The sequence below is a fragment of the Musa acuminata genome, chromosome BXJ1-9 (assembly GCF_036884655.1).
Source record: "Musa acuminata AAA Group cultivar baxijiao chromosome BXJ1-9, Cavendish_Baxijiao_AAA, whole genome shotgun sequence".
Classification (NCBI taxonomy): Eukaryota; Viridiplantae; Streptophyta; class Magnoliopsida; order Zingiberales; family Musaceae; genus Musa; species Musa acuminata.
In genome coordinates, this window is record NC_088335.1 from 41,514,913 (window position 1) to 41,529,929 (window position 15,017).

Here is a 15,017-nt window from a genome sequence, read left to right on the forward strand (position 1 = left end):
TTTATCCAAATGAATCATGATCTTTCAGTATTCATGACTTAAGATTTATTTTGTATAATTGTTTTATATTAATGACTTATATACTCCATTTTTTATGATAAAATAGGAGTCAATTAGTTGGATAAACACAAATAGATATGAGAGTCTTGTTAAAACCCCATAATCAATTAGTTGTCATCATCAAAAAGGGAGAGATTATTGAATCCTAGATTTTGATAATGAAATTAATTAATGAGTTTATAGAGTAATATATTTTTGAGATAAATGATACCAAAAATACTTCAGACTCAAACCATCAAAGGACAAATTATCAAAGCAGGAGAATCAGACATTGTGTCAAGAAAAGTATCATGTCATAAATTGGATATTAAGCTAGAAGATTAGTAAGTATATCAAAGATTGGACTTCGTGCTATAAGTTTGGGTATCATACTAGAAGGATTGAGGATTGCACTAAAAGATAGAATATTATAGGAAAGTCGACATGTCGATAGATTGGGTAATATGCCAAAGGAAAAAATGATATACCAGAGGTTCGTACAAAATGCTAGAAGATTAGACGCTAGTGAGAATGGTATACAACATGCTAAAAGCTTCATAATTGTGCTGGATATGTGATTGAATTGTTAAAGTCTTGATGGAGGTCTTTTTCAGTTAAATTGAGTTGGTTTTATGCCAAAACCATCCAAACTTGACAAGGAACCTATTAGGCTTGAATCAGGGTTGAATTAGACCTATTAGAAGGTCAAATTAGTGGCCTAAACTAGGCTTGAGTAATGATATCGCTAGGCCCAAGTGATAGTACCACTTGAGCCAACTTAAAAGTATTGTTTATACTTTCTTAGTGTTTTTAGCGATAGTACCATCCATACCAGTTGTAGTACCACTAGAGCTATGATTTATAGCCGGGTTACAATGGTAGTACTACTCGATGTTAGTGGTACTACCGTCAGTACCATAAAATTTTGGATATTTAAATTTTTGGCTTCATTCTTGAATTCCTTTATGGTCTATAAATATCCCACTTAAGCTTGGTTGATGGAGCATATATTCCTAAACATAAAAGTATTGTAAACTCTCTCTTTGAATATTGTTTGAGTTTCTTTCTCTTAATTTTAGAGATAATTCTAAGTTGTAAGAGTGAGAAATCTTGTAAAAGAGTAAGTGTAGAGATTCTCTCTTAAACTTGTTAAAAGGAGAAAAGTTGTAACAAGGGTAGTTGATCTTCGCTTATTGGAAAGAATATTGATAATAAAAACTGGTGGCCTCGATGGAAGAGGAATCAAGAGTGGACGTAGGTCAGGAAGGCCAAACAACTATAAATCAATTTGCATTCCTTCTCTTACTTTTAATTTATTGTTGCTTACTCATTTACTTTACTCACATTTTTTATCTATTGCATTTTTTATAAGGATTTATTAATCTATTACATTATGATCCTACCAAGTTTATAGCCTTCATCTAACTTGAGTTCTTCTCCAAGTTTAACCCAAATTGCCTTGCCTCTCAATCGACAATGAAATTGTGAGTAGCACCCATGTCTATCATCACATGAGTTGTTCAACCACTTAGCTTGATGTCAACATACATCAGCTTACTACTCCCTACTTTTTGTGGCTTCATCTTCATGTTCTCTAATGCAGGGCCCTTGTGACTCTTCGTTACTGCTTGATTCTGAACTATTCAAACTAAGTGCTTGTTTTTGTGGGCACTCTCTTATCTGATTTTGAGAGATGGATTGATTGTGTCAATGCATTAAGTGCTTATTTTTGTGGACACTCTCTTACCATGTATGGTCCTTCATACAAGAAGCATCCATCAGGTTTTAGGGCCCTGCCTTTTGAGCTTGGCCCTTTGTGGGAACTCCTTTTCTTTTGCTCACTTCTAAATTCCTTTCATCAAAGATACTTAGATGGGTAATTTTTTGAAAATTATTTCTTTTTCCCCTAGTTCTTTGAGAAAATAAAATTAGTGAGCCTTTCCACAACTACCATTGCCTCAATCACATCTGTGACATTCCTTCGATGTAGTTCTTATTATACCCATGGCTTCAAGCTATCAAGAAAACTAAATAACTTATCCTTTTTGAACATGCCTTATATGTCCAGTCAAAAAATTATTTTACATAATCTCAAATGGAAATATTTTAGTAGAGTTGGCTCAACTTTCTTTTTATAATGGACTCCATGTTCTCAAGTAGGGACTGAGTTCTCAATGCCCACCTCTAGTCCTCCCATATGTCCACTTTACACCGACCTTAACGGATCTATTTCTAACATATTGCCACCAAAGTTTTACATCTCCATTCAAATACATGGTTGTTATTGAAATTTTAGTTTCTTCGTAATCGAGTCTTGTAGCTCGAATATACTATTCTATGTCGAATAAAAAATTCTCAAGCTCTTTTGCATCCTTGGCACCCATATTAAGAGCCCTCAAGTTTTATGGCAAAGCAACGTGAGTGTCGCTCGGGTGCTGCTCGAGTAGCAATGCTGCTCGGGTGCCCTCAAGTTTTACAACAGAGCAACATAGGTGTGTTACTCCCTCCCATATTAAGAGCCATTGTGAACAATGTAATCTTGGATGTGAGTTTCATCATGACTTCGTGTAAGTCTTGCATGGAGTCTTTAGTGTCTTTCGTCAATCGATTGTCTAGGGATTCGACTTTGTTGATCCAAGATTTTGTTGAATCTCATATTTTGATGATGAAACCAATTGATATATCTTTATGTTTTAATATGTGCTTTGAGTGATGCAGGATGTTTCGATTAGCATAAGACAATTAAAGCAGGAAAAATCATATTGAGCCTGTGGAACATGTCAGAAGATTAGACGTCGGACCGGTGGATCGGTCGATGTATTGACAGAAGGCTTCGGGACGTAGATTCGGGCATCAAGCTAAGAAGAGCGGATATTGCGTCAAGGATATTGGAGTTGTGGAGTCAACTGGCCAATTGGGCAATAGGCCGCAAGAGAGGATGATGCGTCGAAGAATCGAACGAAGTGTCAAGGGACCAATGACATGCCGGACAACTTGATTAATGCTTAGTATTAATTGTCTAGATCGAAGTATATTTTACATATGCGGGATTAACTACGATAATAAGGCACGAAGCAAAATAAAGTCCCAGAGTCAAGGACACGATTACGTTGGGAGTTCGAGAGTTCGTCGGAAGTCCGGACGTTCGTCGGAAGTTCTAGAGGAACCAATCGAGAAGTCTCGAAGCTTGCTAGAGAAGCTCATTGGAACTTGCCAAGAAGATCATCGTGAAGTCTAGGAGCTTGCCGGGAGTTCGGCGGAACATTGCCGAGAGATCATCGGAAGTTCGCCGGAAGATCGTCGGAAGCTCGCTAGAAGAATAGACATATGGACTTGTTTAGCTTAGCAAATGTCTTATGATTTCGTAGTTAGCATGTAATTGGGCTTGGATTTGGGCCAACCCAATTAGGGGCCAGCTAGGCCCATGTAAGAACTGTGTGAGGCCTAATAAGAAGCCCAAACAGTGCCCCAAGGAATCTCACCGTTGTGGCATAGTCTTCGAGATTGTGTCAAGCGGTGGTACCGCCAGTTTGGGCGGTTGTACCGTCCCTAGTAGGGTGCCAGGCAGTGGTACCACCTAGCACTACACCCCAGGCGGTGGTATCGCCCAGGGCAGTGTCAGCGTCAAACTAACACTAGGCAATGGTACCACCCAACGCAGGCGGTAGTACCGCCCGTGCCCAGGGAACCCGGGGTGGGAGAGTTTTAGGCTCTAAGTTTGAATCAACTTGAAGCTTATAAATACCCCTTTCATCCCTGGTTAAAGCACACAAGCACAGAAAGATTAAAAGAGAGAAAACGCTACTGCGATCATAAGTGTATTCCCTCCTCTAGCTTAAACTTAGATTTCTGTTTAGAGAGGAGAGTGAGTGCTTGTAAGGGTTATCTCCTAAACCCGTGAAAAGGAGAAGAGGGGTGTAAAAAGTGATTAGCCTTCGCCTATTGAAGGAAGGCCTCTAGTGGACGCCGGTGACCTCGTCGAAGGAGGAAGCCGAAAGTGGATGTAGGTCACATTGACCGAACCACTCTAAAACTCTGGTTTGCATTTATTTATTGCTATTTACCTTACTACAAACCTCCATATGTGCTTTACTTCCTCATTACTTTTGTTGCATACCTTTACGAACACGCTTTTAAGTTAAGCACTTCCAAGTTCAGTTTTTATTGTATGAAAGATTTTTCGAAACTGACATTTTTATCCGCTGCACTAATTCACCCCCCCCTCTTAGTACTGACCCTAATCCTAACAATTAGTATCAGAGCCTCGTGATTTCTCAGTTGGTTTAACACCCAAGAGAAATGGCTCATTTCGGCTTTCAAGAGGGTCACTCTCTCATTCATCCTCCCTTTTTCAATGGGATGGAATACACTTATTGGAACACTCAAATGAGAGTTTTCTTGTTTTCATTGGATTTAAATTTATGGAATATTGTCGAGAACGATTTTTGAATGTCTTTTCTTCCAATAAACTATTGGAATGATTTGGAGAAGAAGACGTTTCTTTAAATGCTAGAGCAATGAATGCTCTATTTTATGTCTTAGACAAAAACGAGTTTAATTGGGTTTCTATGTGCGAAACAGCTTTCGACATTTGTCATATTCTTGAAACCACTCATGAAGGCACAAGTAGATTAAAAGATTCGAAAATCAACTTTTTAATACATGATTTTACACTTTTTTCATATGAAACCAAGCGAGACTATTAGAGACATATACACCCGTTTTACGGATGTCGTCAATAGTCTAAAAGGACTTGGTAAAAACTTTTTGAATTTTGAACTCATTAACAAGATTTTAAGATCTTTTTCTAAAAATTAAAATTTGAAAGTAACGGAAATATAAGAAACAAAAGATTTAAATATTTTTTCACTTGAAGAACTAATAGGGTCTTTGATGACCTATGAAATGACAAATGTGGCACTTGACGAATATGAGAACCATCTTCCAAAGAACAGGAAGGATTTGAGACATAGAACATTTAAAGACCACTCGAGCATAAGCTCGTGAACTTAAACTATAAATAAAACAAAAATTAAAAAGTAAAAAGAATGGAACTACTTGCTTTGAAACGCAAGAAGAAGAACACAAATTGGGATGAATCAAGTTCCTCCGAAGACGAGGAGAAAAACAACAAAGGCATGGTAGCAAACTATGCCTTAATGTATTTCGATATTGAGGTAATCAAAATGCCTTTAATTTACTTCGAAATTAGATGATGCTTTCCATGATATATTTCCTTTTTAGTTTAGAATTTTTTTTTTTAATTGCATGTTTAAAAATAAAAATGCAAAGATAAAATTGGATCATGCTTACCTTTCTAATGATTTTAAAAAAATAATCATGAAAAATACATATTTTATGATAAACAAACAAAATGATTTTAATTGAAAATATGAAATCATGTTTGATGAAATAATGTAATTTGAGATCATGCTTAATAAATTTATATTTCGAAATTATGCATGATGATTTTTGTGATTATCTAACCTTGCAATCTTTTGAAAGTTCTTTTTGCGGCGTTAATGAATGCATGGATTTGGTATAAAAGAAAAAAACAAGCATGTATGAAATCAATCAATAAGCTGAAACTAAAAAGAGGAAAATATTTTTCTTGAAAATTATTTTCTCTATCTTATTGATTTTGATGAATCCATTTGTATTATTTTTACCAATCTCTTGGACTTTGAAAATGATTTTGATGATTTAAATTTGAATATTTTTTATCAAAATCATGATCTTGATTTCTCGTGATTTATAACTTGAAATTGTTTATGAATCAAAATCTTGTTCTTTGAACTCCCATGTTTCTTCTTGTCGTTTACTAAAACAGATAATTTTCAAAACGAATCATGATTTGTTTTTCGGAATTATAATTTTTATGATTCACAAAGAATTGAGAGATATTATACATGAATTGTGATCATTTACATGACATCTTTTTACTATAGGAATGTCTATATCATCATCTTGATTTCTCGATATTCAATACATGATATTTTTCTACGAATCAAGATTTTTCATACCAAAATTCTCTTGATATTTTGAATGTGATGAAATGAAATTATGCATGAAATACAAATGAGAAGTTAATGATCATGCATGATAGGATGTAATGAATTTTGACATTTAGATACCATCATTTGAAAAGCTATGATCATGTTGCCAAAATGATATATCATGAATGCTTGAATATCATATATGATATGCCCATAGTGATGATTGATTTTTTAGTATCATGCTTGGAGTAAGGATGATATGTAAAGTTTTGGAATGTTCATGTTTTAATTTAAAACTAGGATGATGCACAAGTATATTAAAAAAGGATTAATACTTTACTTTTGTCATGATTTAGAAATTGACACAAAGGGTCTTCCCTCCTTTTTGACATTGACAAAGGGGGAGAAATATCGCTAGCTCATCTTGCAAAATTTAGAAACATGCACTTTGCAAAGGAAGCAAATATTTGCTAGCTTACATATTGCAAGGAGAAGAATTTGACATCTTGAACATCACAAAAATTTGCTATCTTGCATGATGTAAAATTTGCTAGAATTGCTAGCTTGTGATCTAAAGAGAAGCAAAATGTTGCTATCTTAAAAGTAGCAAATGTGCTATCTTGCTTATCTCAAGAGGTAAAAAATGGTAACTTGCACATCTAGCAAAACTTGACAAATTTGCATATTTCAAGAAGCAAGAGTTGCTTTCTTGAACATCTCAAAACTACTAGTTTGCATGTTTTAAAATGTTATAAAATTTGCTAGCTTGATGTTGTAGAACTTGCTATCTTACTAACTTGCATATCTATGATGATAGCAAAATTGCATGATGATAAAACTGGAGATTATGTTAATCATGCAATGATTTGAATTTATTTTTAAACACATGAGAATTATACGTCTACTTTTGTTGATGACAAAGGGGGAGAAGTATGTTGTTAGTATGTCATGATTTGATCATGACATGTTGCTTGGATTTTTGAATCCAAGAGTTTTTATCAATATGGCATATTGATAGGGGGAGTTTGTTTAAACTCTAGGAGTTAAGGTTAACTCCATCGTCAATTGGTTATCATCATCAAAAAGCGAGAGATTGTTGAATCTCGTATTTTGATGATGAAATCAATTGATATGTTTTTATGTTTTAATATGTGTTTTGAGTGACGCAGGGTGCTTCGATCAACATGAGATAATTAAAGCAAGAAAAATCATGTTGGGCCGGTGGAACATGTCAGAAGATTGGACGTCGGACCGGTGGATCAGTCGACGTATCGACAAAAGGCTTCGGGATATGGATTCGGGTATTGCGCCAAGGATATCGGAGTTGCGGAGTCAACTGGCCGATTGGGCAATAGGCCGCAAGAGAGGACGATGCGCCGAAGAATCGGACGAAGCGTCGAGAGACCAATGACATGTCGGACAACTTAATTAATGCTTAGTATTAATTGTCTAGATCGAAGTATATTTTACATGTATAGGATTAACTACGATAGTAAGGCATGAAGCAAAATGAAGTCCCGGAGTCAAGGACACGATTATGTTGGGAGTTCGAGAGTTCATCGGAAGTCCGGACGTTCATCGGAAGTTCTGGAGGAACCAGCCGAGAAGTCTCGGAGCTTGCTAGAGAAGCTCATCGGAACTCGCCAAGAAGATCATTGTGAAGTCGAGGAGCTTGCTGGGAGTCCGTCGGAACATTGCCGAGAGATTATCGGAAGTTCACTGGAAGATCGTCGGAAGCTCGCCGGAAGAATAGACATAGGGACTTGTTTAGCTTAGCAAATATCTTAGGATTTCGTAGTTAGCACGAAATTAGGCTTAGATATGGGCCAACCCAATTAGGGGCCAGCTAGGCCCATGTAAGAACTGTGTTGGGCCCAATAAGAAGCCCAAACAGTGCCCCCCAAGGAGTCTCACCGTCATGGCACAGTCTTCGAAACTGTGTCAGGCGGTGATACCGCTAGTCTGGGCGGTTGTACCACCCCTACTAGGGTGCCAAGTGGTGGTACCACCCAGCACTGCACTCTAGGCGGTGGTACCGCCCAGGACAGTGTTAGCATCAAACTGACACTAGGCGGTGGTACCGCCCATGCTCGGGGAACCCGGGATGGAAAAGTTTTAGGCTTCAAGTTTGAATCAATTTGAGACCTATAAATACCCCTCTCATCCCTCATTAAATCACATAAGTGCAAAAAGATTAAAAGAGAGAAAACACTGTCAGTAAAAGGAGAAGAGGGGTGTAAAAGGTGATTAGCCTTCGCCTATTGAAGGAAAGCCTCTGGTGGATGCCAGTGACCTCGTCGGAGGTGGAAGCCGAAAGTGGATGTAGGTCACATTGACCGAACCACTCTAAAATCTAGTTTGCATTTCCTTTGTGCACTTTACTTTAACTGCAAGCCTCCTTCTTATTACTTGCAAAGTTAAGCATTTCCGAAATCAGTTTTATCATACGAAAGATTTTTCGAAACCGATGTTTTTATCCGCAGTACTAATTCACCCCCCGTCGCCCCCCCCCCCCCCCCCTTAGTGTCGACCCTGATCCTAATAGATTTTGCCTACTCTTGTGAGTTTTCTACCAAAAAAGTCTTTGTTAGTCTTAGTAGAGTTCTTGTAGACTCACTTCAAGAATATTAAGATGGGTTTCCATAGTTGTTTGTCTCTCCTTATGGCTTCTTTTCCTAGTTAGTTCTCTATATTATGCTTCATTTACTCATAGAGAATAGCCAACTTCTTGCTCATCTTATTCGTTATTGCATTTCTCTTGAGTGGTTCCAATAGATTGAGAGCGAGCTTGCACTTGCAGCCCACCTACGACTACTTAGGGGCAATGGTCTAACTTGCCTCATCTTGCTCGATTTACCATGATACTTTGCGATGATGAGATTATGAAACTTTTGCTGTTTACTTGAATTACTTGCCTACTCTGATATCACAATGTCATGGACTTAGTTGAAATTACCTAATTAGTGAAGCACTCTTGTGCTAATATCACGGACTTAGTTGTGATTACCTAAGTCATGAGGCACCTTTATATTATCCGTATGCAAAGGGTTAGCCTAGTTGCAAACTCAGGTGCCGAAAGACCTGTAAAAAGTAAATTGATTAGTTCGAAAGCAAGCAATGGATAAGTCCTGACATCTCACAAAGATGGTAGCTTTATAAGCAATTTAGCAAACACTTAATGTGTAAGAGAGAAAAGAAAGAAGTGAGAAAATAAGGATTTTAAAAGATAAACAAACAATCGTAAGTCCATAAATGACTACTCACTAGGTGTCAGGCATGTTGGCAAGTTCTCATAGGCATAACGTATGAACTTGTGAATTCAGTCAATGCTCAACACTACCCCAAATCCTCATCCTCCCAAATGCCACCCTCAAGGTTCTGAAGTGTTGAGATAGTTGATATTTTTCTCTACTCCATAACCTATTGAAAACAAGTCATGGAATGAAAAACTAGATCATTTTGGGACAGTTTTACTTATTCTGATAAACGATCATTATATATATAGCCTTACAAACTATTTTTGTTTATAGTTTTTAAATAAAACATACATAAACAAGGCAAAAGGCGTTGCCCAAACATTTGTACAAGGAAACAAAAACAACGAGCTATCTATTGTAGAAGGTGTTACGGGTGTAGGATGACCATCCGTGATAGTAGGCGAAACTATAATTTAGATTTTCTTTTCATCTAGCTACAACCTACATTCAATCATTCATTTTTTTTTTTAATATTGACTAATATCATGTTAAAAATGGACAATGAATCTAAGCCAAACTAATCAAGATTAACATAAATTAGATAGAGTTGAATAAACTCAAAAGCTTAAATTTATTGAATTATAGGTCAAATCCGAAAATATATAAAATGACTTTTTCTAATTTTAATAATATAAAACTAACTCTTAATCTTCTTTCATTCTTCACCTATCACACGAATATTTCCTAACAAAAGCCACTTCAGATCTGTCGCACGATTTATACATTTATGGTGCCTCAAGAGTAGGGAAACGTTTTGGCTATGAAGGTCGTGACGTGCCCTTTGCCCGATCAAGATGTGCCGACAACGTTGAGACGCCTCTTATCACAAAGACCATATCATGAACTATGCATCAAACATGGGAGATGTTTTGGTCATAAAGACCAGGTCAAACATATCATGCGAGAGACGTATTAGACATGAAGTGTCTCATGTGTGGAGAGAAGCTTTAACAGTAAAGATCGACACCATGCTCACTTTTGTTCGCTTAGAATATGTGGAACTTAGACACGTTGTGGCCTCAAATGCATGGCTTGAGCTTATGTTGGTGAGCTTGTGCGCCCTTATTATTTTTTATTATTAATATAAATAATAATATTTGAAAAAATATATATTAAAAAAGATATAATTGGTTCTTTCTCTTCCGGAGAATTTATTTATTTATTTATTTATTTATTTAAACTCTAGGTTGCTCCCTTCACCACATGTCGCACCAAGCTTTGCCCGTCAAACTTGCTGCCGACGTGGGTACGTCAGGCATCTTCCGAAATGAGACTTACCTCGTTGCTCTTCATGTGAAAAGCCTCAGCTTGTGGCCACCAACCAACCTGGGAAGGTCGGGTAGGTGTCGACCCAATGCCTGGCTGCACCTCCCTACGGCATTTGGCTTCACCAAGTCGAAGGTACGTCTTGGGTCGCACTCACAAATGCCGTGGAGGTGTGGCAACCCATCTCAAAGACGACGATGTCAAGGCGCAACCGAGTTAAAAGATATGATCGTCCCGAGGGCACGCCTAACATAATAATAATGTGGTTGATTCGAGAGATGTAGCTGATAACATAGAGCATGACTATCTTGATAATATATTAGTGACTTACTTGATGGCATATAGTCATCTTAACGATGCAATTGATTTGATGATACGACACGATATTATTAAAGAAGTGATTTTTTTATTCTTGGAGGTGTGGCAACCATCTCAAAGACTATGATGTTAAGGCGCAACCGACTTAAAAGACATGATCGTCCTGAGGGCACACCAAACATAATAATAATAATAATAATGTGATTGATTCCGAAGATGTAGCTGATATCATAGGGCATGACTATTTTGATAATATGGTAGTGACAAAACATAAATTAGATTAATCATTATCAAAATGAGAAGAGTGTTAACAAGTTGGACTTTGGATGCATGCATCCATATTGACTATTGACCTGCTCATATTCCACATTAGCCTTCCCTAAATCTGCATTAAAGAAAAAATAATTCCATTAATGAAAAAAATGAATACATCCATCCTCTGCTCATGGAATCAAATCCCATATCCAAAAAAAAAAGGATTATGATCCTAATAAACTGTGTTTGTTAGTTGGCTCATGTATTTATTACTTTCTCCATAAATATGTGAAACTTTAAATTCAAAAAAATATTCTAACAAATAAATTATAAATTCAAAAAAAGATTTAAGCGATCTACTTTCTTCTTGGGTAATCAATTCGGCATCCACTTGTATCAATCCCTTTCAAAAATATGGGATGGGGCCCTAAAAATGACTGCCATTTTTATTATTATATTGGCTTCCCCGTCCTTGAAAACACATAATTCATCTTGTTAACTTCAAAATTTACATAAGTAGCATTCCTTTAGAGCAGGTAGCTTTTGATTATAGGTCTTATTTTTTGCAGGTAGCTTTCAGGAACATGGAAATGTCAAATGATTAGTCCTTGGTGATGTTTATATATATTTTCCATTTCCAATTGGGTGAGAGGCACCATTATAGGTCTTATTTAATGTAAACAACCTTACCGAGGTATCACTGTAGAATACAAAATCGATGTAGACATTTCACCTAATTTTGATTATAGGTATATCAACAAATAAATAAATAAATGTTACAAAGATAACCAGATAGTATTTTCCAAGAGTTTACATCAATCAATGCAAAGGCGTCTAGTAAAAATAAGGTGTTATCTTTGGTAGCATGTTTGAGGTGAAAGAAGATTTTTTTTTGGTACAGTGAATGATATGAATTCTAAGACGGTGTAGCTTAGATCGAGTAAGCATAAGCCTTGACAGCTACGACCTTTTTATTAATACTATTGTGACCAACAAAACAGAGTTTAAGGTAATTTTAAGCAGTATTAATGTCATTTAGAGAATGATATTTATGAGGATTAATCATAAACGTAAATGTTTAAATTTATATACGCTAGATTTGTATTTAGAAGAATTAAGTACAAAAATCACTTATTTGAAAAGAATATATCTGCCTATATACCTATACATAATACGAATATGTATGCATGGCTATGCACTTTTGCCAAATCCCAAATACCGTCCGTCCTAAATAGACGTCGAAGCTGTGAACACACCTCAAACATTTATTTGGCCTTTCGCCAAAACAGCGTTTATCTTCATGTAAATTAAATTAAAAGTTGTTTTACTGAAGATAGTCTTCCAAATAGTCACCAGATAATAATCCAACTCTAACCCTTTTCATCCTGTAAAGATGAACAAGGCAGCATATGCACTCAAAGGTGTTCGATGATATACCATAAGATTTAGGTGTCTCAGAATTGTCACAAGCTCGACCGTCTCACATTCTTGGCGTCATTCGAGATCGCAAGGGATGCTTCATCACCACGGTCAACTCCAGGGCTTCCGATAGGTCCACCTCCTCTCCTTCCACAGGCTTCCACTCGAACTCCCTCACTAGATTGGCCACGAAGTACTCGAGGTGGAGCATGGCCAGGCCCATGCCGGGGCATATCCTTCTCCCCACCCCGAACGGCATCATCTTGATCTCCCGGCTTCCCGTTATGTCCACCTCCTCGCCTTCTCCGCCCGCCAAGAACCTCTCCGGCCGGAACTCCATTGGCTGTGCCCACAGCTTCTCGTCCCAGCCCATCTCCGCCACCGTGAAGTTGACTGGGGCGCCCTTGGGTACCAGGTACCCGTTGAAGCTCACGTCCTCCGACACGGTGTGCGGGAGGACGAAGTGGCCCGGAGGGTGCCGCCGCAGCCCCTCCAGGATCACCGCCTTGAGGTACGGCATCCTCTGCAGGTCCTCCTCCCGGATCTCCTCCGCCTGCGCTCCCGCAACCGCCTTGATTTCGTCGAACAGCTTCCGCTGCACGTGCTGGTCTTTCACGAGGTGCGCCATGATCCACTGCAGCGCGGTAGCTGTCGTGTCGGTGCCGGCGCTCAGGAACTCGGAGCAGAGGCTCACTATCTCGCCGTCGGTCAGCTCCCGTCCTCCTTCCTCGGGCAGGCGAAGACCAAGAACTGAATCGACGTAAGAATAAACGAAGTCGCCCTCTTCTTCTTGATTCTGCAGCTGCTGGTACCGCTCCCTCCGCTTTCTTATAAGAGGGATGAAGAGCTCCTCCTGCCTGCGGCGTATGGCTACGAGCGTGTTCCACAGCTTTCGGAACACGAGCTTGGTGATTCTAGGAAAGAAGGAGAAGACGTTGAACTTGGCGAAGGACCCGAGAAGATGCCTCTGCGTGGCCTCGATCTCCCCGATGGCCTTCTCGTCCAACTTCTCGCCAAAGCACATGAGGACGAGCAAGCAGAACATGGCGTGCTGGAAGCTTTCCATGACCACAACGACGCCGGCGTCGTTCTCAGCTCGGGCTTTCAGCCGGCCGAGGAGTATCCCGAGCACCCACCGGCGGTAGTCGGCAAACAGCCTGACGCGAGCGGGTTGGAGGATCCCGGAGGTCAGGTTGCGGCGGAGGAGGCGCCACAATGGGCCGTAGGGTGCGGAGCTGATGTTGTGCCGGTTGCTGGTGAGCAAGTTGTTGGCTTGGTTGGAGGAAGGGCGGTCGGCGAAGACCGCACCGTGGTGGACGAGAGCGTCATGGGCCAGCCGGCGGTCAGCGATGAAGATGGCGGGGCGGGAAGTGATGCGGACGGCGAAGATGGGACCGTACTCGGCGCGGAGGCGACGGAGGAGGGGCTCGGCGTCGAAGAGGGAGCGGCGGAGCCATAGGATGGGTGACAGGAGTGGGATGTGACGGGGGCCCGGCGGGATGGGAAGAACCGCTTCGCTCGTGCTCTTCTGCTCTTGTGGAGAGGAGTTGGTTGTGAATAGGCGGGAGAGCAGGAACCTGGCGGCGACACAGACGGAGAGGGTGAGGAAGAAGAAGACGCAGTCGTCCACGCTTATAGGCTTCATCCTCATCTTCATCAAGAAAGCCGATTGCGGTTGTCTACCTGCATATAACAAAAAAATCCACGATAGATAAGGGGGAGGGTTGACTGATGAGATTGCAGTAATGGGATGCAGTGTGCAAACGCAAATTTGCCAGCTGTGTGTGGTCTTGACAGAAGATTCCTTACCAACGAAAGATAGCGTTGGGTTCAGATTTTTCTGCACAAAAAGGAGATGTGGTGGCTTTGTACACACAAGCATTTAATTATTTTTGAAATTTTGTTTTTTTTGTCAACCAGCAGTGCATATTATTTTTTTTCCTTTAAAAAAATATTCATATTTTTTATTGGTGTACAAAAAATAATCATTTGAATATTCATATTTTCCTAGAAAATATTCATATTTTAAATATTTTCTAAAAATATTTTTAATTTTAATTAATCATTTAATTTAAATATTCATATTTTGGATATTTTCCTACAAAATATACATATTTTGAATATTTTCTAAAAATATTTTTATTTTTTAAATAATATTTTAATTTAAAAATCTAAAATACCCCTCAAAAGTTTTATATCATATTTTTTATCAGTTTTTAATTGTTATAATATACTCATTTATAGTGTACTGAAAATACTATAAATATTATTGAAAAACTCCTTAGCTATCATTGCTCATATATCATTACAATATTATATTTTTAGATTTATATTTAGTTTGATTGAGGTTTAAGAATCTGTTTAGATTATTTATAATATTTTTATTGCGGTGGCTAATACATTATAACAAACCAAAAAAAAATTATGGATAATATGGATATTGTTTAAATTAGGATTTGAAATAAAA

At 38.4% G+C, this 15,017-nt stretch overlaps 1 protein-coding gene across 1 annotated transcript; it reads right to left on the reverse strand.

The window, feature by feature from the left end:
• Positions 1-12,434: 12,434 nt before the first annotated feature.
• LOC135593549 (cytochrome P450 89A2-like) lies at positions 12,435-14,313 on the reverse strand. Its single transcript, XM_065083683.1, has one exon. It carries the CDS (start codon positions 14,205-14,207, stop codon positions 12,612-12,614), a length of 1,596 nt encoding a protein of 531 aa, XP_064939755.1. The 5' UTR covers positions 14,208-14,313; the 3' UTR covers positions 12,435-12,611.
• Between the last annotated feature and the right edge of the window lie 704 nt (positions 14,314-15,017).

Bases quoted from the DNA above. Each gene is read 5' to 3' on its own strand.
- LOC135593549 (XM_065083683.1), bottom strand. From the start codon at position 14,207: ATGAAGATGAGGATGAAGCCTATAAGCGTGGACGACTGCGTCTTCTTC.